The sequence below is a fragment of the Callithrix jacchus genome, chromosome 10, assembly GCF_049354715.1.
Source record: "Callithrix jacchus isolate 240 chromosome 10, calJac240_pri, whole genome shotgun sequence".
Classification (NCBI taxonomy): Eukaryota; Metazoa; Chordata; class Mammalia; order Primates; family Cebidae; genus Callithrix; species Callithrix jacchus.
The window spans coordinates 14,293,969-14,318,726 of record NC_133511.1 but is presented as its reverse complement, the minus strand read 5'-3'; the positions used below and the strand labels follow the sequence as shown (position 1 = coordinate 14,318,726).

The 24,758-nt window shown below is 38.4% G+C and overlaps 1 protein-coding gene across 3 annotated transcripts in view; it reads right to left on the bottom strand.

The window, feature by feature from the left end:
* NXPE2 (neurexophilin and PC-esterase domain family member 2) overlaps window positions 1–24,758 on the bottom strand; it is a 225,719-nt gene that overhangs the window by 29,013 nt on the left and 171,948 nt on the right. The window contains exon 1 of one of the 3 annotated variants that reach the window (XM_078339182.1): window positions 5,191–6,380. The exons of the other annotated variants lie outside the window; for them this stretch is intronic. Within the exon in view, the coding sequence (XP_078195308.1) occupies window positions 5,191–5,216 (26 nt within the window). The 5' untranslated portion in view covers window positions 5,217–6,380. Of the gene's footprint in view, window positions 1–5,190; window positions 6,381–24,758 lie in introns of those variants that run through there. 3 annotated transcript variants of the gene reach the window in all.

Here is a 24,758-nt window from a genome sequence, read left to right as displayed (position 1 = left end):
TTCTCCCCCTCCTCGCCATCACTTCCATTTGTCTTTTTGATAATAACCATACTAACAGATATCAGGTAATCTCTCACTGCAGTTTTAATTTGCATTTCCCTGATGATTAGTGAGGTTGGACATTTTTTTCATATACCTCTTGGCCATTAGAATGTCTTTTTTTGAGAGATACCTATTCAGCTCCTTTTCCCATTTTCCAATTGGATTATTTGTTTTCTCACTTTATTATTTGTTTGACTTCCTTATAAATTTTAAATATTAATCTTTTATCAGTTGTGTGGTTTGCAGATGTTTTTTCTTATTATTTGAGTTCCTTATATAATTTAAATAGTAATCTTTTATCAGATATATGATTTGCAGATGTTTTTTCCATTTCATAGGTTGTCTCTTCATTCTGTCATCTCCTTTGTAGTGCAGAAGGTTTTAAGTTTGAGGTAATCCCATTTTATCTATTTTTTGTTTTGTTGCCTGTGCTTTTGGGGTCATATTAAAAAAAAGCTCAGTGATCATATCAATATCAAGATTTTTCCCTGAGTTTTCTTCTAGCAGTTTTACAGTTTCAGGTCATATGTTTAAGTCTTTAATCCATTTTCAGTTGGACTTTTTAATTTATGTATATATACTTTAAGTTCTGGTGTACATGTGCAGAACAGGCACATTTGTTACATAGGTATACACGTGCCTTGGTGGTTTGCTGCATCCAGCCCCTGTCATCTACATTATATATTTCTCCTAACGTTATCCCTCCCCAATCCCTCCACCCCCTGCTATCCCTCTCCTACCTCCCCCATGCCCCAAAAGACCTCAGTGTGTGATATTCCCCTTCCTGTGTCCATGTGTTCTCATTGTTCAATACCCACTTATGAGAGAAAACATGCAGTGTTTGGTTTTCTGTTCTTGTGTCAGTTTGCTGAGAATGATGGTTTCCAGATTTCATCCATGTCCCTGCAAAGGACATCATCTCATCCTTTTTTATGGCTGCATAGTATTCTGTGGTGTATATGTGCCACATTTTCTTAATCCAGTCTATCTTTGATGGGCATTTGGGTTGGTTCCAAGTCTTTGCTGTTGTGAACAATACCATAATAAACATATGTGTGCATGTGTCTTTATAATAGAATGTTTTATAATCTTTTGGGTATCTATCCAATATACCCAATAACAAGACTGCTGGGTCAAATGGAATTTCTATTTCTAGATCCTTAAGGAATTGCCACACTGTCTTCCACCATGGTTGAATTAATTTACCCCCCCCATCAACAGTGTAAAAGTGTTCGTATTTCTCCACATCCTCTCCAGCATCTGTCTCCAGATTGTTTAATGATTGCAATTCTAACTGGTGTGAGATGGTATCTCAATGTGGTTTTGATTTGCATTTCTCTAATGACCAGTGATGATGAGCATTTTTTCATATGTTTGTTGGCCTCATAAATGTCTTCTTTTGAGAAGTGTCTGTTCATATCCTAACAGTTTTTTTGGTGGTTTAGAGTTTTTTATATATAAGATCCTGTCACTGGCAAACAGAAACCATTTTACCCTTTCATTTCTGATTTGGGTGCCTTTTATTTCTTTTTCTTGCCTAACCATTCTTGCTAGGACTTCCGGTACTATGTTGAATGCAACAGGAAGAGTGGGTATCCTCTTATTCCTCATCTCAAAGGAAAAGCCTTTAGATTTTCACCATTGAGTATGATGTTAGTTATGGTTTGTCATACATAGCCTTTATTGCGATGGAGTAAATCCTTCTACATTCAATTTTTTAAGAGATTTTTTTCTCATGAAAGGACATTAAATATTGTCAAATGCTTTTTCTTTATCTATTGAGATGATTATATAATTTTTGTCCTGCAGTTTGTTAATGTGATGGATTACATGTTTAGATTTGTGTATGTTGAACCATCCTTGCATCCTAGGGATAAATCTCACTTGATTATGGTGAATCATTCTTTCAGTGTGCTATTGAATTCAGTTTGCTCGTATTTTGTTGTGGATTTTTGCATCTATGTTCATTAGGGATGATGGTCTATAACTATCTTTTCTCCTAGTGTCCTTGTCTGGCTTTGATATCAGGGCAATGCTGGTCATCTACAATGAATTTGAAATTATTCCCTTTACTTCAATTGTTTGTTAGAGTTTGGGAAGAGTTGGTATTATTTCTTCTTTAATGTTTGGTAGAATTCACAAGAGAAGCCATCAGGTCCCCTTTCTTTTTTTTTGTTGGGCAGTTTTGTTCATTGTTTTCTAGGCTTGTAGTTACTTTGTGCCATTCTTTCTCTCTTGTTGCCTTCTTTTGTAATTTGATTTTTTTGTGTGGGAATGGTGGTATGTTTTGATTCCTCTTTATCTTTTCTGTTACCTAATACAAGGCTTTTATTTGCAGTGACCATGCGTTTTGCATAAAACATCCTATGGCTCTAAAATCCATTTTAACGTGGTAACAACTTTGACTACGTATGATAGGATTCTCTCCTAATGTGGAAACTAGTCTTTGTGTAGCTAAGTGAAATCATTCAGCTCCAAAAACACTTGATGATAAATATGTGTCTGAGCCAAATCACAATTACTGAAGCACATTTTTCCTATTGTGTGATTTTTATTTAATGATTTCTGAGGGAAAATTAAGGTTATTTGGTTGGAAAATAATTCTAAACATTTTTGTTAGTCTAAACTTCAGCATATCATTGTAGGAAATGCGACATATCATGAATATTTAAAATAAAAGATTATGAAGGCATTTTAATTCCTTAGCAGGTTTTGTTTACTTGCTTGTTTGCTTTTAAGCAATGTCCACCAGCCCCTGAAGGCCCTTCCTCTGCCTTTGAAATTTTTAATCTCATCATTATCTCTGAGATGATTTCTAGTCTTATCTTAATACTGCACTTGCAAAGATAAGCTAATAAATGGCATTGTCAGGGTGAGAATTAATAGAATTCTGGTTTGGGGCTAGTTTATAGAAGGGATATGTATCCTGAAAGATTTAGGAATTCATAAAGAATTCCCTCATGAGACATTTGAGGGAGGCTATCTGGGGAGATATGTGGCTTCCTATCATTGTGGGAACTTGGTTTATGGATGAGGCAATGTTCAAACCTATGTTTGTGTTTCTGAGGGCCATGGGTGTGGATATATGCATGTGGGTGTATGCAGGGGTGTGTTTTATGTATATTTGCTATAGAGAGAAGGGTGTGTATTGTGAATGAAGGGTAATGTTTGTTTTTCCTTTGGTAATTCTGTCCATTATAACTGAAATAAATATTGAGTTCAAATATTGTAAATACAAGGAAAAGACCAATACCTTAAGAGAGCATTCCAAGACAATCTGACATTCTAGCTTATAAAAGCTTATCACATGCATACACTAGCAATCTGAGAAGCCTAAGACCTCTTTAGAAATTATTTTAGAATTTCTAAATGTCATGAATAATATTTCAGATCAATTTCTGATTGATTTCTAATTATAATTTCATGAATAATATTTCAGATCAAAAAACCAAAGTTCTAAGTGCTTATATGATTTAAGGTCATATATCCTATTAAACAACAGATTTAAGATAGAACAGGTCTCTTGACTATCCATCCAGTTCATTTGTTATGCCATTTTACCATTTCTGAAAAAAAAAGCAAATTATCTTTTGTTTGAAGGTCCATCTATAATATTTTAAGACATACTTATGTGAGGATACACATTTTATACTTTGATAGTAATAATCGAATTGAATTACCTTTAGGGGAAAAATTCTTTCACCCATTAAATTAGGGGTAATTATGGATCTCTGGGACTTTTACTTTTAAAAAGGCCCTGGCACTGGCCTCAGGCTAGCAAGGAACATTGTAAAAATGAAAATGCTGCTGTGTGTCCAGGAAGATGATGATTTAAAGAGGAATGAATCTGCTATAGCGTAGCAAAAGTAGATAGCTTTCAAACAAGCAAGATGGAGAAAAATGTGAGAGCCTTAGAGAGAGAAGGAAAGGGTCAGAGGAAAGGATGGCATGGCTGTCTAAAGACTCAGAGAGTCATCAGAAGTCTGGGAAAGTGTACACTAGGGCTAAATGAACCTGAAAACTGCAAGGATTTTTATAACATGCAGCATAGTGTGGAAGTAAGGGCACTGGGATCAGAAACCCTCCTGACCCTGTCCCCTACCTCAGTCTCCTCACTTGTAAAACAAGAGTGATAATAACTGCACATAGATTTGTCATGGAGACAATGGTTTTAGTGCAAGCAAAGGTCCTAGTGCGTTGTAGGTGGTCAATAAATGGCATCTTTAATTAGCTTCAAGTAGTTACAGTAATGTGATAAGAAGAAATAGTTCCAAGGGGAAACTTTTAACCTTAGCCCTTCTCCAAGTCCCTGGATTCTGACCTTGACTTTATCTGTCTACAGACGTTTGCCACCTACACACTGTCTAACTCCAGATTACAAATTCTTTAACCTGCTGGACTGTCTTCCACCTACACTGACTCTTAGCAATCTGTTCTAGTTCTTGTTGTCCTGTCTGCTAATATTCGATGTTAACTACGTGGGCTTCAGAGAAGTCGTTGAAATATTTTAAAAGGCACATTATCTCTTTACGTGCTTTGAGAACCTCAGACTTCTCAAACTTGTTCCTTTTTAGAACTGATATATTAAGGACTGGCATATGGATGGTTTTCACAAAGTATGACTGAAAATGGGATTAAACCAGGTTGTGCTATGCTCACAGAATTTTAAAACTTTGGACAATTTCAGAACATACATCATTGTTAATAGATCATCAAGATGTGATGGGCTTATAACCATGACATTCTAATTAGAGAGATTGTGGGAGAGAAATTAGCATTTCAAATGACTTAAAACTGGATGAGAGAATATTTTAGAGACTAGAAAACATTTTTTGAATTTATCTTAAATAGATACTACTTTCTGTATTTTGCTAAGATAATGGCATTATCATAAAGAAAATGGGAAAGATGTGGCAAGGCTACTTTATATATCTATAATGAAACCCTAATAGATGTTTTGCTTGATAAATGGGAATATAACATAACAGTGATGCTGTGTATAGATGCTCCCCAGCTTACACGGGGTTATGTTCCATTAAACACATCATGAGTTGAAAATATTGTAAGTTGAAAATGCATTTAATACATCTAACCTACCAAACATCGTAGCTTGGCCCCGCCCACTTTAAATGTGCTCTGAACACTTACATTAGCCTCCAGTTGGGCAAAGTCATCTGGCAACCCAGTAGTACACTGTAGAGTATTGGCTGTTTACCCTTGTGATTGCGTGGTGGACTGGGAGCTGAGGCTCCCTGCTGCTGCCCGGCCTCCCAAGAGAGTATCCTACAGCATATTGCTAGGGAAAAAGATCAAATTCAAAATTGGAAGTTGGTTTCTATTGAATGCCTATCACTTTTACACCATTTATGAGTCAAAACTCGTAAGTCAAACTCCCACAAGTTGAGGACTGTGTAGTTAAGTGCATACAAAATTATATATGTGTAACATTAAGGAATTTGTGCTTTTCAAGGAGCTCCTTTTCTTCTGTGTGCGCAGAACAGTCTGATAGTGAGTAAATGTGGGAAATGACTATCCAGGTTTTTGTAAAATCAATTGATTGAGGTATAATTTAAGTACAGTAAAATTCACTCTTTTTTGTTTACAGTTCTAAGTTTTGACTAAAACGTAACCACCACCACTATCAAGATAGAGAATAATTCCACTATCCAAAACTTTACTCATATACCTTTGTGTTCAGCCCTTGTCCCTAATCCCATGGGCTTGATAAGGATTGACCCTTATCAAGGGTTGATAAGGGTTGACCATGATAAACCCTTCATTTGTTTTCTGCCACTATGGTTTTGCCGTTTTCAGAATGTTATATAAGCCGTTTGAGTCTGTGTTCTTTCTCTTAGCATACTGCATTTGAGATTCATATTGTATTATTTGTGTATCTTGTTGCCACTGAATTACAGCATTTAGCAGTATGGATGCATCCCAGCTTGTTTAATTAGTCAAAGGACATTTGAATTATTTTCCAGTTTTTGGAAATTGTGAATAACATCTCTATAAATAATCACGTGTAAAGTCTTGTGTGAACGTAAGTTTTCATCTCTCTGGTGTGGCATTGCTGTGTGGTAAGTCTGTTTCAACATTATAAGAAACTGTCAAGCTGTTTTGAAGTTTCTCCACCATTTTTGCCCTCCAACAGCAATACGCACAAGTTCACCTTCTAATGGGTGTGTAGTAGCATCTCACTGTGATTTTATTTTTATTTCCCTAATAACAGATAATGTTGAGCATCTTTTTATATTTACCATCTCTGTATCTTTTTGGATGAAATGCTTAACCTTTTGGCCATTTTTTCCTTAGGTTGCTTATTATTATTGAGTTTGGAATAGGTAGGTAGATAGATTAGACAGACAGATAGATAGATAGATAGATAGATAGATAGATAGACAGATAGATATAGATAGATAACATAGATAATAGACAGATAATAGATTTTTAAGGCGATAAATCCTTTATTATATATGTGATTTGCAAATATTTACAATATTTGAAAATATTATATTTTCATAGCAATGTCTTTTAAAAAACAGAAGCTTTTAATTTTGCAGAAGTCCAGTTTATCAGGTTTTTGTCTTAGGAACTGTATTAAGAGTGTCAAGTGAAAAAAACCTTTGCGTTATTCAGAATCAAAAAAATTTTCTCCTAGGTTTTCTATTAGAAGGTTAGTTGTTTAAAATTTTGGCCGGGCGCGGTGGCTCAAGCCTGTAATCCCAGCACTTTGGGAGGCCGAGGCGGGTGGATCACGAGGTCAAGAGATCGAGACCATCCTGGTGAACAAGGTGAAACCCTGTCTCTACTAAAAATATAAAAAAATTAGCTGGGCATGGTGTCGCGTGCCTGTAATCCCAGCTGCTCAGGAAGCTGAGGCAGGAGAATTGCCTGAACCCAGGAGGTGGAGATTGCAGTGAGCTGAGATCGCGCCATTGCACTCCAGCCTGGGTAATAAGAGCGAAACTCCATCTCAAAAATAAATAAATAAATAAATAAAAATAAAATAAAATAAAATAAAATTTTGCATTTAGGTTTGTGATTCATTTTCACTTAAATTGGGGCTCTGCAATCAGCAGGTGGCAACGCCAGCCAGGCCTGTATCCTTCTCTTCGGAACAGTGAGTTCCCCCAGAGCCCAGGTCAGTCCAGAAGTACCATCCAGGTTCCAGGGACTAGAGTCAAAAACCTTAGAATTCTATTTGGGGTTCTATTGTACTGTGGCTGAGTGGCACTGAAACCACAAGACATAGTCCTCCCCTCTTTTCTCTTCCCCTTTCCAAAGTAAGAGACGCTTCATCCTGTGGCTACCATCGCAGGCCCACAGGGAGTACTGTCAGACTACCACCAATGTTCCCTTAAGGCCCGAGGGCTCTTCGGTCAACCTTTGGTGAACGATGCGTGGCCTGGGACTCACCCTTCAGGGCAGTGGGCTACTGTCTGGTGCAAAGCAGGTCCAGAAATGCCATACAAGAGCCAAGTGCTGGAATCAGGGACCTCAAGGGCCTGCTTGTTGCTCTCCTCCACTGTGGCTAAGCTGGTACTTAGAGCCAGCAAGTCTCATAGGCTCACCCAACGCCCTCAACATAGTACCTGGATATTGTTGCTGGTTATTCAAGGCCCAAGCACTCTTCAGTTAGCAGGTAATACATGCTGCAGGACTGAGTCCTTTCCTTAAAGGCAGCGAGTTCCCTTCTGGCCCAAGATGTGTCTAGAAACGTCATTCAGGAGCTAGGGCCTGGAATGGCAGCCTCACGACTCTGACCCATACCCCATCCTGCTGTGACTGAGCTGGTATCCTAGATGGAAGACAAAGTCCTCACCACTTTTCCTTCTCCCCTCAAGCAAAGGAAGGGGTTTCTTTTGGAGCTGTGACCCGTGCAGGCTGGAATGAGGAGGGGGTGACGCCAGCACTCCCTTAGCCACCCCAGCTGGTGTCTCAGAAAGTTGTGTGCTCTCCAGTTTACTGACTCTGGGCCAAGTTCAGCAGTAGCAGCAGCTCATCTAGGAGTTGCAGTCCTTGTGGCCCAGACTGTCTTTCAAGTTTAGTTGCAGCCCCAGAGCACTTTAGCCTGCAGTGGGGAGGCTGTGGGAACTCGAGTTCCAACCACCCAGATGGGCAATTCCCCTCTGGCTAGGACTGCTTTAAATGCTCTCTCTGTGGGTGGGTGCCAGCTGAGTTTGGTCCAGCTTTGCTTTCTACTATAACAGGGCAGCACTGAGTTCCATGCCTCACAGTTGCTATGCACTCTCTCTCTCTCCCCAGTGCACAGAAACACTCTCCACGCTATGTCACCACTGCCGGGAGTTGAGGGTGGGTTTGTGTTGGCAACTCAAGATTGCTTTTTCCTACCTCTTCAGTGCCTCTTTCAGTGATAAGAAGTTAAAACTAGGTACTGACTTTCGGTTCTTATGAAAGCGCTTTTTAGGGGTCAATAGTTGTTAAACTGGTGTCCATCTTGCTCCACCTCCCTCAGGTCCTTTTATCAACATAGTTTCTTGAAAATTTCTTCATTCAATTGCCTTTGCCCCTTCATCAAAACCCCATTGACCATAGACATGTGGGTATATACAGAGAATCTTTATTTTTTTTCTGTTAACCTATGTGTCTGTATTTTCACTGATACCATACTATCTTAATCACTATAGCTTCCTAGCACATCCTGAAATTACATACTACCTGTTTGTAAGAGGTCAAGTCACCAGTGGCCTTGGTCAACACAGTTCTACCTCTTGTTTGCCTTTCTTGGGAAGAATGTACTGAGATAAGGAGGAATTGTCTGTAACAGTCAAGGTTTTGTCCTTGTTCCACCCAAAACCAGGATGTTCTACAATGCCTGTATGCAGCAACCCAAGTGGTACACAGGATACAAAATCGAAAGGAGAGTACTTTTGGAGTCCATCAGCTACAGTATGATGACAATGCAGACAATTCCTGAGCCTCAGGGGCTTGCTCACCGTGGATCCTAGGCTTCTGTTTACCTCTGCTGCCTCTCTGAGTAATAAAGTTGCTTTGCCTGACGTGTGGTCCAAGTGTTCTGTCTCATTGGACCAGACCCAGGAAACTTTGCAGAGTCCTGCAATGGTGCTCTTCTTTTTCAAAACTGATTGATTATTCTATTTTCCTTAACTTTCAACATAAATTTTAAAATCAAGTTGTTGATTTATATAAAAAGGACCCTATTAGATTTTTATTTGAATTTTATTAAATCTAAAGGTCAGGGCCGGGCACGGTGGCTCAAGCCTGTAATCCCAGCACTTTGGGAGGCCGAGGCAGGTGGATCATGAGGTCAAGAGCTCGAGACCATCTTGGTCAACATGGTGAGACCCCGTCTCTACTAAAAATACAAAAAATTAGCTGGGCATGGTGGCGCATGCCTGTAATCCCAGCTACTCAGGAGGCTGAGGCAAGAGAATTGCCTGAACCCAGGAGGCGGAGGTTGCGGTGAGCCGAGATTGTGCCATTACACTTCAGCCTGGGTCACAAGAGCGAAACAACATCTCAAAAAAAATAAAAATAAATCTAAAGGTCAATTTTGGGAGAACTAATATGCTAATCATATTGAGCCTGCCCATCCACAACATTGCCCATTTATTTATGTCTTATTTGATTTCTTTCATCTTGGTTTATGGTTTGCAGTATACAGATCTTGTGTATTTCATTAGAGTTAGACATAAGTATTTCATGTTTTCTGTGCTATTCTTAATCATGCTGTGTTTTTAGTTTCAATTTTAAACTGATGATTGATAGAATAACAATAAAATTGTATATAAAGGGGGCAGGTCTGAAAAAACTTTATATTAATCTTGAACATATAATCTTACTGACACTAAATAGTTCTGGTAGATTTTATGTAGATTCTTTGGAATTTTCTATGTAGCTAATCATATTGGCTGTTAAGATAGTTTTATTTCCCTTTTCCCAAATGGTATGCCTTTTATTTTATTTCTTTCTAACACCTCCAGTATGGTGCTGAATAAGAACAGCAGGAGTGAACATTATTAACTTTTTCCTTATCTTGGGGCAAAGCATTCAGTCTTTCACCATTGAGCATAATATCAATACAGGTTTTCCTAAATGCCTTTATTGAGTTAAGAAAACTCCTTTCTATTTTTAGTAAGTTTTTATTCTGGAGAATGCTGAATTATGTTAAATAATTTTCCTGTTTATACGAGATTATCCTAGGGTTCTTCTTCTTTAGCCTAATGATATTGGTGATTACTTTGATTCATCTTCAAATGTTGAACAAGACTTTCATTACCAAGATAAGCCTCACTTTGTCAGGATATATTATCCATCTTATCAACTGCTAAATTTAATTTGCTAATATTTTGGTGAGGATGTTTGCATCTATGTTAATTCTAGTTTTGAAATCAGGGTTTTGGAATCTGTTTTTCTCATAAAATGAATTGCAAAGTGTCCCCAGTGGTTCTATTTTCTGGAAAAAAAAATCTGTATAATTGGTATTATTTATTCCTTATATTTGGTAGAATTTGTAAATAAATTATGAAAAATCCTGATGCAGATTTTTTGTTAGGAATGTAGTTTCTCCCAAAGCTATAGAACTTTTCAAGTTATCTATTTTTCTCAAGTGAACGTTGGTAGTTTGTGTCTCTCAAGGAAATTTCTCATTTCCTTTGAGTTGTAGAATTTATAGTTATAAGATTGTTTGGTATTCCCTTATCAGCCTTTTAATGTCTGTTATAGCTGTAATAATATTCCCACTGTCATTTCTAACATTAAAACTTTGTGCGGTCTCTCCTTTTAGTCATCCTGAGCAGTAACATTGACCTTCACAAAGAATTAGCTTTCAGTTTCATGGATTTACTTTATTTTGTTTCCGTTTTTAATTTCATTGATTATTTGCTGTTATCTACATTACTGTCTTCCTCCGCTTACTTTGGGTTTAATTTGTCTCTCTTTTTCCAGTTTCTTACAATGAAAGATGATTGATTTCAGACCTTTGTTCTTTTCTAATACACGTATTTACTGCTACAACTTTTCCTTTGAACACTGTTTTACCTGCATCCTCATAGTTTGATATATTATTTTCATATTCATTTCATTAAAAATATTTCCTAGTATTCCTGTGACTTCTTGTTTGTCCCTCAAGTTATACAGAAGTATATTGTTTCATTTCAAAATATTTGGGGATTTTCCAAGCATTTTTTTGTCAGATTATTTGATATTATTTCACATCTCTAGGGTAATCTATACTGTACTTTTCTCTTTTTTTGTTTAGTAGAATAATTTTCATTGACCTATCTTCACATTCACTGATTCTTTCCTCATGCTTGTCAACTCTACTGATAAGGCCATCAAATGCATATTTCATCTTGACGACTGTTTCTGTCTGGTAATACCAACATTTGATCATCTCTGAGTCTGACTCTATTGATTGCCTTGCTCTTTACTATGGAATTTTTCTTCCTTTTCTGTACATCTCTTACTTTTCTTTTATTGAAAGGAATAATGTTTAAAAATAATATAGCCTAACATAAACAGTGTTCATGAAAAGAAATGAGTAGCTTTCTCCTCACTGGGGAGAAGGTTGTAAGATTCTCTTTTGTTTGGGATCAGACTGGGTAGGTCTTGTGTTCCTGTCATTTTGTAGGGGTTAGGGGAAGCCCTTCTCAGAGATCCTGTCCTCTTCTCCATAGCATTAGAAAATTCCTAATGGTCTGTACCCAGGAGAGTTTCCTGCCTCTCCCCAAGACAGTTTTCTGCTCCTCCTCGAGAAGTTCACAGCTCATTACTTTTCCATTTTCCCAGCCACAGAGGTCTTCACATGTGCCTTGAAGTCACAGAGTTTGCAGCCCTTCTGCCACTAGCATGGCATATTCGTGTTCTTAGGGGAGAGGGTATGAGGGAGCTCTATGTCTTTTCCCTTTGATGCAGCGACCCTCCTCCACCAAGCCTGCATTAGTGAGGTCTGATTACTTGCCCTGACCCATCTTTTTCATGGCTGCTCAGTGAAGGTCTAAAACAAAAAAGTACTAGGTAGGAACAAATTCTCTTTATGTGCATAGTCTCTTTATATCTGCGCTCCCAGAAGTTCTATACTCTCATACTAGCCCACATTCAGCCTTTAGAAATTCACTTTTTTTTTAATTTAGCTGAATTCTTCTTACCCATTTATATGGCAGTTTATCCTCTTCCCCTGCTCTCTTTTTAAAAGTCAGTATTTGTGTTCTTTTTGCTCTGTCTTTCCTTAGATTATAAGCTAGATGGTTGGCCTGGGACCTCCGTTTCTGATAAGTTAAATAAATGTTGTTTTGTAGATTAACTAGATTTTTCTTTTTGATGATGGGAGTGATGATGCCTCTTGTAGCTAAATCCTCCAGGGTTTATTTTAAAGGAAACAAAATTATGGTGGTAGACAAGGTCATTAGACCAGGAAATATAACTCTAACTTAAAGAAAGCAATAAGTTAGTTTGTTCAATAAGCTAACCGATTGGGCATTAGTAGTCTATGATTAATAGTAAATAACTGTATTCTATTCCTCTTTTGATTGAGAAGACGATGGTGTTAAATGAAACTATAAGAGATTTTGCTCATAGTTTGTAAAACTGGGGCTGGAAGCTGATTTGTAAGTAAAAAGGGTATATCTAACCAAATTAAAAATATAATGGTAATTGCTAAAACAGGGGTTCTTATATCTTTTTTGCTTTGTACATGGAAGCCTTTTATGATCTATGGACTTTTTCTCAAAATGGTGTTTTTAAATGCATGAATTTAAATATAAAAGAATGTAAAGAAAACCAATCATATTAAATTACAGTTTTCTAAGTATTTTTATTATGATATATAAATATACATCCTTCCTATTATACAACATTAAATAGCAATATCTAGTGTGGGCCTAACTGCTTATAATTTCCAAGTAGTGGTAAGAGTAAATGGCACCTTGTAATACCTGCAACAGTTGTAGCATGATATGAAATATTGTGATCTCCAAGAGTAAAAATCTTGGATATCACTAACACTGCTGAGCTTTATCGCCTACATTGAAATTAGAGAAAATGCTGAACTTCAGTCAGATGTTAGTGAAAAATAAACACGTAATCTTTTTCCCACTTTAGCTCACAGACTCCTATAAATTCCATATTGAGATCTCCCAAGGGGAGAATCTTGCTGGCTAAGAAGCTCTGTGCTAGAAAGAGAGAACCATCAACTGCAATCAGAGACAGAGGCAGGAAGGTCAGAGAAGGCATCGGGAACATTCCACGTGGAGGTCCCGGCATCTGGAACGTTGTGCTGTGAGTATCGTAAAATCCGAGAACTGAAAGTAATTGGGTATTTTTAAACACTATTACTGCTAGTTACCATTTTAAGGCTATTTCATGATAGATATCAAGTACTGTATTAACTATATTATAAATATCTTTCATCCAATAAATTTCATTATTTGGCTCTCTGCTTGCCTATTGTTGGTGTAAAGGGATGCTTGTGATTTTTGCACATTGATTGCTGAAGTTCCTTATCAGTATTTTACTAAGTATAGTATAAATATTTTTCATGCAATTAACTTATCACAACATCCCTTTGAGGCAACATACTTGATCTCCATTTTAGATGAAAAAGTTGGGATCCAGGGAGCATGATGCCTCTAGCTTTGATCTTTATGCTTAGGATTGTCTTGCCTATAGAGGGTCTTCTTTAATTATATATGAAATTTAAAATAGTTTCTTCTATTTCTATAAAGAATGTCAATGGTAGTTTGATGGGAATAGCATTGAATCTATAAAGTACTTTGGGCAGTATGACCATTTTCACGACACTGATTCTTCCTATCCATGAGGATGGAATGTTTTTCCATTTGTTTGTATCCTCTCTTATTTCCTTGAGCAGTGGTTTGCAGTTCTCCTTGAAGAGGTCCTTCACATCCTTTGTTAATTGTATTCCTAGGTATCTTATTCTCTCTGTAGCAATTGTGAGTGGAAGTTCATTCATGATTTGGCTCTCTGCTTGCCTATTGTTAGTGTAAAGGAATGCTTGTGACTTTTGCACTTTGATTTTGTATCCTGAGACTTTGCTGAAGTTGCTTATCAATTCAAGGAGTTTTGGGGAGCTGAGATGATGGAGTTCTTCCCTCCCTCCCTCTGTTCTTTCTTTCTCTCTCTCTCTCTCTCTCTTTCTCTCTCTCTCTCTCTCTTTCTTTCTTTCCAGAGGCTTGCTCTGTTGCCCAGGCTGGAGAGCAGTGGTATGATCTAGCTCACTGCAACCTCCACCTCCCAGGTTCAAGCCATTCTCCTGCCTCAGCCTCCCGACTAGCTGGGACTACAGGCATGCTTCACCACACCGGGCTAATTTTTTTATTTTTAGTAGAGACGAGGTTTTACCATGTTGGCCAGGCTGGTCTCTAACTCCTGACCTCATGATCCACCCGCCTCGGCCTCCCAAAGTGCTGGGATTACAGGCATGAGCCACCATGCCCTGCCCGGGTTTTCTAAATATAGAATTATGTCATTTGCAAACAGAAACAATTTTACTTCCTCTCTTCCTATTTAATTACTCTTTATTTCTTTCTCTTCCCTGATTGCCCTGGCCAGAACTTCCAATACTACACAGAATGAGAGTGGTAAGAGAGGGCATCCTTGTCTTATACTGGTTTTCAAAGGGAATGCTTCCAGTTTTTGCCCATTCAATATGATATTGGCTATGGGTTTGTCATAAATAATTCTTATTATTTTGAGATATGTTCCATCAATACCTAGTTTGTTGAGAGTTTTTTTTTTTTTTTTTTTGAGACGGAGTTTCGCTCTTGTTACCCAGGCTGGAATGCATTGGCGCGATCTTGGCTCACCGCAATCTCCGCCTCCTGGGTTCAGGCAATTCTCCTGCCTCAGCCTCCTGAGTAGCTGGGATTACAGGCATGCGCCACCATGCCCAGCTAATTTTTTGTAATTTTAGTAGAGACGGGGTTTCACCATGTTGACCAAGATGGTCTCGATCTGTTGACCTCGTGATCCACCCGCCTCGGCCTCCCAAAGTGCTGGGATTACAGGCTTGAGCCACCGCGCCCGGCCTGTTGAGAGTTTTTTAACATGAAGGAATGTTGAATTTTACAAGGCTATAGTAACCAAAACAGCATGTTACTGGTACCAAAACAGACATATAGACCAATGGAGCTGAATAGAGACCTCAGAAATAATACCATACATTGACAACCATCTGATCTTTGACAAACCTCACAAAATCAAGCAATGGGGAAAGGATCTCCTATTCAATAAATGGTACTGGGAAAACTGGCTAGCCATATGCAGAAAACTGAAACCGGACCCCTTCCTTACACCTTATACAAAAATTAACTCAAGATAGATTAAACACTTAAATGTAAAACCTTTAACCATAAGTACCCTAGAAAAAAACCTAGGCAATACCATTCAGGACATAGCCATGAGCAAAGACCTCATGGCTAAAACACCAAAAGCAATGACAAGGAAAGCCAAAATTGACAAATGGGACCTAATTAAACTAAAGAGCTTCCACAGAGCAAAAGAACTATCATCAGAGTGAACAGGCAACCTACAGAATGGGAGAAAAATTTTCCTCACCAAGGTTTAATATCCAGAATTTACAAGGAACTTAAACATATTTACAATAAAAAACAAACCCATCAAAAGTGGGCAAAGGATATGAACAGACACTTCTCAAAAGAAGACATTTATGCAGCCAACAAACATATGAATAAAAGCTAAACATCACTGATGATCAGAGAAATGCAAATCAAAACCACATTGAAGTACCATCTCACACTAGTCAGAATGATGATTATTAAAAAGTCAGGAAACAATAGGTGAGGCTGTGGAGGAATAAGAACACTTTTACACTGTTGGTGGGAGTGTAAATTAGTTCCACCATTGCAGAAGACAGTGTGAAGATTCCTCAAGGATCTAGAACCAGAAATACCATTTGACCCAGCAATCCTGTTATGGGGTATATACCCAAAGGAATATAAATCGTTCTACTTTATGTTTTTTCTTTTTATAAATAATTCTACTATAAAGACACATGCCCACATATGTTTATTGTGGTACTATTTACAATAGCAAAGACATGAAACCAACCTAAATGTCCATCAGTGATAGACTGGATAAAGAATATGTGGTACATACACCATGGAATACTATGCAGCCATAAAAAGGAATGAGACTATGTCCTTTGCAGAGATATGGATGAAGCTGGAAGCCATTATCCTCAGCAAACTAACACAGGAACAGACGGTCAAACACCACATGTTCTCAGTCGTAAGTGGGAGTTGAACATTGAGAACACGTGGACACCAAGAGGAGAACAACACACACCAGGGCCTGTGGTGTGAGGGGAGAGAACTTAAAGGACAGGTCAATAGGTGCAGCAAACCACCATGCCACACGTATACCTATGTAGCAAACCTGCACGTTCTACACATACATCACATTTTTTAGAAGAAATAAAGAAAAAAAAAGTTGGAATCCAAAGATTTTCAACAACTTTTCTAAGATCAGGTAGCTTATATGTGGCAGAGCATGTATTTAACACAGCTCTGTTTCATTCAAAGCTCCTGAGGGACTTTGGGTGTGTTTTTCTCTGGGTGGGAGGCAGGCATCTCAGTCTGGAAATGCTCAGTGATGAAGAGCCTTGAATGTCAGGCTAAGGAGAGTAGACTGAATCCTGAAAGCCAGTATGGGGTTGACTTTCCAGCTTCATCTCCAGTTTCTTTGTACACACCTTCACCACTTTGTATCGCTGTCATCACCAAACATAACTGATTTTCCTACCTTCATGTTTTGCATGTTATTCCCTCTGCCGGGTATGCCTTCCTCCCAGGCATGCCTCCTTCCCCGGCTAACTAAAACTCATGTTTCAAGATACCATGGGAACTTCCTCTCTAGTTCACAAATGCAGACTGCTGTTCCTTGCTTAGGAAAGCTAGAATCTTGAGCTTTCTAGAGGCAGGTAGAAAGGAAGGCAGGACAAGGGCAGTCCTAACAAGAAAAGGGAATGAAATACAGAGCACAAGTCTCCAAGAGTTAAATATTTTTAACGCTGCCTTCTGGAGGCAGAAAGAAATGTAGAGTCAGATGAGCAATGGCGAAAAAAAATAGATGGTTTATTGTCTATATAACAAAACCTTTGAGCTTATAGGCAAAATAAAAGTACCAAGAGCAAACAGATTGCTGCTGCTCTCTTGAACAATACTGTCTGGGGCTCAGCCCTTATATAATATTGTTATAATGTTTGCTTGCATTTCCTTCTGGATCTGTAGCCTTACATTGTTAAATCTAGAATAATAAATCTTTCGTTTACAATCCCTTTCAAGATACTTTTAAAACTTTGGACCTTATAAAACCAGTCAGTATTGGTCTTTATGCTTCTTAGAAAACCCTGTTTTGAAAATTCATTCATTCAGTGAGTAAAAAGGCACAAGGCACTATGGAACATATAGGGATGAGTTCTACAGCAGTGGAACCTCCCAGGTTTTACAGAGAGGTTGCAAGTTTCCATCTCACAGTCATCTTTTGTTTGCTCCAGATTTTTAAGAATATGAAAACTTTAGATTTTACATAATCATCTGGACTTCTGGTCTCACCTGAAAAAAGCAATTGGCACCACTAGGCTTGCAGTACCAAGTGGAAAATGCTGTACCTGAATGGGCTTCCTTTCATAAACTATTCCAGCGTCCCATAGGTCCCACCATTTTGCCAACCCCCGAGTCTCAAAACATAGAGCCATTCTTGACCCTGCTCTCTCTACCACCCTTCACATTCATTCAGCAAGTCGGGTCCATCTCCTCTTCTTCATTCTAACTTCGAGAATGATCTCAGGACTTTACTACCTCTCAACGACAATTACAACAAATAATAGTTAACATGTGTCGAGCGACACTCATTACGTTAAGCATTTTACATGGACCACGTCTTTTAATCCTCACAACAGCCCTTAGAGATGAATTCCATCACAGTCCTCATTTTATAGTAGAGAATTATGAGACCCTAGACGCTTAATACATCTGCCCAAGAGCTCACATCCTGCAAGTGCTGGAGTCTCACTCTGGACACTGAATTCTTGACCATACAAATCGCAGTCTAGGGAGTTTCAAACTTAGGCGCAAGTAGCTTTGGCTCTGGTGCTTTGAAGCCTTTCCAAAGAAAGGAACAGGATGCTTTAAGGGTATCATTTGCTCTTCCAGATGCTCAACTTCCATAAATATATTTTCATGCACCAGACTCACCTGCTAACTCAACTGAGGTCTCAGAGCCCCTCTCAGTGTGACCCTTCTCTCCCTGCTTATCGCTCACCCATCCTGAGTCTTATTAAAGTGCATTGACCAGGGTGTGAAACACTCTAGGCAGTAGATTAAAAAACAACTTGACATATTGGTGTAGGTCTTAGAACAAGTAAATAGTTTTATCTGTTGGGTAATAAATGCTTTGGAGTTCCAATTGATTTCCAAGTTCCACTTCAACCTGGGATGTAGCAAGCTGGAGTGCCACTGCGAACCTAACAGCACCCTCATAATTTGGTTTGTTTTTTTGTTTTGTTTACGGTTTTTGTTTTGCTCTATTATTATATATAAAATATGTGTGATATTTTATATATATATTATTATACTAACTATTATATGATTACCTTCAATGTACCACAGACTTCAAATTCTTTGTTGCCTTGTGCTTAGGGTAAGGACTGAGATGAAGGAGGGTTTTCCTGAGTGTTCCTGCTTCCTGCTGTGCTCTCAGCCATCTCTGTTAGCCAGTATTACCAGGCTCCCCCTCTACCAGCTGCAGCCTGCTGTTTTTACTGTTGTTACTTGGGGTAGGGCAGGAGAGAGAGTCTGTTTTCCTAGTCCAGCCTCTGCTTTGGCAAGTACCTGGAACTCGGAGAGAGCCTTTCCAGAGTTCCTGCTCCCCCTTCATGTGGCAGCTACACTTGGCCTTGTATCCATGGCTGGTCCTGGTTGAAGGTCTCTTGCCCTACTCATGATGCTAGCAGATTTCTGCTTGATGTCAGCATATATCCTAGGTCCAAGATAGCTTCCTGCCCCTTCCCTAGGGATAGAGCTCTTATTCTCCCACCTCCTCCCTTTGCAACAGTAGATTTTTGCTCACCTCCTGGGGTGAGCCCTTCCTCCATTGATGCCCTTCCTCCATTGATGTAAGGCTCTTGCTTAAGCCCAGGGCTTTATGCCTGTCCCCTAGCTGCTGCCAATTACTTCCTTTGTGCCTGCGTCAAATAGGAGTACCCCCTCAACCTCCTGGTCTTCTCTGAGTCTTTCTCACAAATACCAGCAGAGGATCAGAGGAAGGAGCTTGTGGGTGATTGTGACCTCCTCTTTTCTGGTGATCGCAGATATGCCGAGTTAGCACACTAGCTCACTTTTGGCCTTTAACGATTCGTCTGCATTCTCGCGGGCTTCCTCTTTCCTTTCTCTACTGCTCTCCTCTCTTTTTCCCGTACTCTGACAAAGATGAAATGATTTGTGTATCTCATCTCTCCCTGAAGGGGCTTGTTCCTCTTTGGAATTCAGACCATTTGGTTGTCTTGCTACTTGAGCTCTATGATGTATTTGAGCAACTTACACTTTCGTATATTACCTGGATTTTTTTCCTCATTGTTAGGGTGGAAGCAGTGTTTTTGAAGCTTATTACAGTTTATGTAGAAACACATCTTTATTGACCTTTTAAAATATAACTTCATTGAGGCATATTTACATATAATATCATTCATCCCTTTCAAATGTACAATTGAAGCTTCTTTCAAACTGCACACATTCACCAACCAGTCCTAGAATCCCCGCCTTAAACATTGTAACTGACAGGAGTGTCAGAACTCTCAACCACATATTCAAACGGGGGAAACGGATGGTAAATACTAGTCCAGAGGCAGAAAGTCTATTCTAGAGGCTATTGCGTGAGTCAAAAAAGGCACCTGGATTCATCACCCCACCCCACCTTGGACTCCTATAATCATTTCCTCCTCCCTGTTTCCCCTGCCTCTAGTCTTCCATCTCAACCTATTTTGTATTTCATAGGGGTGTATTTCCTTCATCATAAGTTAGAAAATTTTCAGCACCCCAAGATGATTTTACCTGGTTGCCCAGGCAACCACTGATGGACTTTCTGTCTCTACAGCTTTGGCTTTTCTGGCAATTTTAAGCAAGTGGAGTCACAACATGTGGTCTCTTCTGTCTGGTTTCTTTCACTGAACATAATAGTTGTGAGTTTATTTCTTTTCATTGCTGAAGATTATTTCATTGTGTTCATATGCCACATTGTGTCTATTCATTTACCAGTTAAAATACATTAGATTTTCTGTAATTTTTTGCTATTAAGAATTATGCTTCTAGGAACATGTATGCGCAAGTTTTTGTGTGGTTCATTAGTATTATCATGTCCTGTGATTAAGGTCAATTGAAAACTACAATGACCCAATTGAGGCAGGATTAATGGTCCAGACCCTTCAAAAGTAAAGGTTTGGGTCACCCCACTAGGTGAAAAAAACATGACAGGCTGAGGTGCTTGCTGAAGGCAAAAGGAATATGGAATGGTAGTGGAGGATAAATACCAGTTATAACCATGTGACCAGTTATATAAACAATGACTGTAATTGTCATGAGTATTTCCTTCTTATTTTTGTATAGATATTTGTATACATATATACAAATAAATATTCATATGTGTGTGTCTATGAAGCAAATATTTTTGTTTTCTTTCCTCCTGTCCCTTTATCATATAACATAAGATGTATTCAGTCTGTATCACAGTATTTAAGTACTGTTCACTTTATATTGTGTCATTTTGACTATGGTATACAAGTTATAGGATATCAAGTATTTAACTTATAGAATATCAACAAGAAGAGGAAACATCTCTCAAGGACTTTATCTCCTCTTCTGGAGAGGAGGTTAGAAAGTTTTCAGTTGTATGCAGAATAGTTGTATCATATATTAGGTGGAATGGCAACCTTGTCATTGTCTTCATTTGGAGGCTAAGTGTGATTTAAGGAAATGCATATAGGTGTTAAGTTGACAAGGAGGTAGACTTATGGTGGTTGATTTTATGTATCAACTGGGTCATGAGGTATACATATTTGATAAATCATTATTCTAGGTGTTTCTATGAGGGTGTTTTTTTTGGTAGATTAACATTTAAACGAGTAGGCTGAATAAAGCAAAATTGTCCTCCCCAATGTAGGTGAGCCTCATCCTGTTTGTGAAAGTCTGAATAGAACAAAAGACTGACCTTCTGAGTAAGACAGAATTCTTCCTGCCTGAATGCCTTCACACGGATATGAGTTTTCAGACTAGAACCAAAACACTGGCTCTTCCTGAACCTTAAGCCTACCAGCCTTTGAACCAAGCCTATACCACTGGCTTTCCTGGTTCTCAGGCCTTCAAATTCTGACTGAAACTACAACATCAGTCTCTTGGACCCCCAGCTTGCTGATTTACCCTGCAGATCTTGGGACTTGTCAGCCTCTATATACCTCTTGTGCCAATTTCTTATCAGATAGATAGATAGATAGATAGATAGATAGATAGATAGATAGATAGACAGACAGACAGACAGACAGACAGAGAGACAGACAGACAGACAGACAGACAGACAGACAGACAGACAGACAGACAGATAGATAGATAGATAGATAGATAGATAGATAGATAGATAATGATACAGATGCTTCTAGAGGATTATACCCTGATAAATCTATCACAAGTTTAAAATATCATCAGTGGAAAGTACATTTTCAATTTATGTTGTTTTCAACTTACAATGGATTTATCCAGACACAACCTCATCATAAGTCAAGAAGTGTACCGAATACATATCACTTCCACACCATTGTAAAGCCAAAAAATCATAAGCTGACCCATCATAAGGTGGGCATCATCTGTACTATTGATTCTGTTCTCTGGAAATGCTGACTTACATGTCTTTTTCTTTTAGATTGCTTATAAGATTTCTTAACTTGCTTCTCAGTAGTTTGACTACATTTTGCCTAGTTGGGGAAGGCTCTGTTTTTCTAGGGATTCATCAAGCTTCTTATATCTGTGACTTAATATCCTTCACCATTTTTGGAAAGATCTTATTCATTGTCTCTTCAAATATATCCACTGCCCCATTATCTCTCTTTTCTCCTTTTAGGCCTCTAATTAATTGTATATTAGACCAACTGATATTGTCCCACAGATCTTATATATTCTGTTCTTGTTCTTTTGTTTTCTTTTCATTTTTCTCCTTTTGGGTTTTCATTTTGGATAACTATTATTGCCCTATCTCCAAGTTCACTGTGGTTCTTTTCTTCTTCTGGATCCAGTGTGCCATAATTCATATACATTTTTCAATTTATTGGGCATTTTTTATTTTTAGCATTTCCATCTTGGTGTTCCATCGAAGAACCATTTGGTTATTTTGAATCATTTCAATCTCTCTGCTGAAATTCTCCATTTTGTCCAGTTTTTCCACCAGATTCATTAACATATTTGTTACAGTTATGTTAAAACCTCCAACAGTTCCAACAGGGCCATTTGGGGTCTTCTTTGTGTGACTTGTAATTTTTGACTCTGTGTCAGACATTTTATATAAATGTAGTAGATATTTAATAAAATAATATTTACTCCCCAAACAGACATATACCTTCCGTCAAGTTGCTGATATGCAGGGCTGAGCTGTATCTGGGCTTCATTACAGTTTTAGTTTGATTCAATTTATCACTGACTTCAAAAATTTCGAGGGCAAGGTCAGGGTTTTCCCTCCAATAGAGCTTGGCTCTGAGCATACATAAGACTCCGGTAGACCCCTTTATGCTCTAGAGACCAGCCACTAGCTCTCCAAATCATAATGCCAGCCTTTTTGTGACTTGGCATTTCTGTTTGCTTTCCAGCTCACCTCCTCCAGACCACTGTACCTTGGTGGGTTTCCCTACATCCAGCTGCCTTGTCCCCAGCCTTTGGAGTGTTTCTGCCATGCTCCTGAGGAAAAGGCTTAAAGTGCCTTGTAGAGATTTCTCACTACCTTGGACTATGGGAAGGGAGTAGGAAGGGACTTGGAGGGGTTTCTCTCAGTTCTTCCCTGTCCCTCACCTTTACCAGGTCACTACAACAAACTCAGTGGGGGTTGTCTCAGAACAATTGGATACAATGCACTTACCATGGCCCCAGCTTCAGCAGGCCACCTCCTTTTTTAAAACAATGTTTAATTTCTGAGAGAACACAGTAGGTGTATATATTTAGGCAACTGCCTTTTCCTTGAAAAAATCCTGCATGTCTTAAGATAAATCTCTGTTAACCTTGTTCTCAAACTTCGGTATAATGTTAGCAGGAGTGGTCAGAGCAGACATCCTTGATTTCCTCCTGGTCTTAAAGAGAATGCATTCAGTCTTGCTTTATCAAGTATGAGATTAGTACAGTTTAGTATAGAGAACAATAAAATTACTCCATGCCAGAATTTGTAATGTACTAAACAAAACTAGAAAGAAATTTACTTTTAATACATTTATTTAAAAGAGCGCATTTTAATTAGATAACTCTTGAACTTAAGAAACTAAACCAGAGACAGTCCCATCAAACAAGTCAGCAAGAAGTCAATAGGATAGAAAACCAGAAAGCAACAGAGAATATGTGGGGAGTTTTGTCATTCTTCACACACCAATTAATTCTCCAATCTTCTGACACTAACTGGGTGTCCAACAATTCAATTCAATTCTGACACAACAATCTGGAGTTCGCACAAACCCCACAAGTTAAGGACTCAATTTTACAATACTGCTCACACCTCACACACTAATTGAAGGTCCAAGGAGCCACCTGTACTTCTGACTGCCATGCTGAAAGTATGGGGGTTCCCACTACATCCTGCTAAGATTTGAGAATTTGTTAGAACAACTCTCAGAACTCAGAAAAGCTCTTATTATTATTATTATTATTATTATTACTGCTTTATTGTAAAGGATGAAACTCAGGAATAGCCAAGTGGAAACGATGCATAGGACAAGGTTCGAGGGGCAGAGGGGCAGACACAGAGCTTCTATGCTGTCTCTGGGAGCACCACCTTTCCAGAACATCATTGTGTTCATCAACTCAAAAGCTCTCCACACCTTTTTTTTTTTTTTTAAGATTTTTATAACTCAATTTCCAGATGCTTCCCTTCCCTGGAGGTCAGGAGTAGGACTAAAAGTTCCCAATCTCTAATCAAGTGTTTTCAGTCTTTCTAGTGATCAGCCCTTATCTTAAGATCATCTCAGGACCCCTCCCTGAGTCATTTCACTAGCACAAACTCAGATGTGCTCAAAAAGGCTCACTATAAATAGGCAAAGATATTCCTCTCATTAGGAAATTCAAAGGGTTTTAGGAGCTCTGTGTCAGGAACCAGGGGCAACGATCCAATATATGTTTTATATACCAAAGGGAGTATTAACAAAACCAAAATCTAGTTCTTAAAAGAAAGTTAAGTCTTCCAAATACTGATTGAGAGAAAGAGACAAAATGCAGAATGAGAATAAATAACTGTATATACTCCAGAAGCTGAAAGAGAGATTAAGAAATTTATTAAACAGCAAGTGTAAAACCTAGGAGGAATGATACATTTCCAAAAAAATAGAGAATGCCTAATTGTCTTAAGAAGAAATAGAAAACTTACTTAGTGAGCATTAAGGAAATAAAACATGGTAAAGACTTTGTTCCCCTTTAAATAAGCACTAGATTTAGATGGTTTTACAACTGACAGCTATCAAA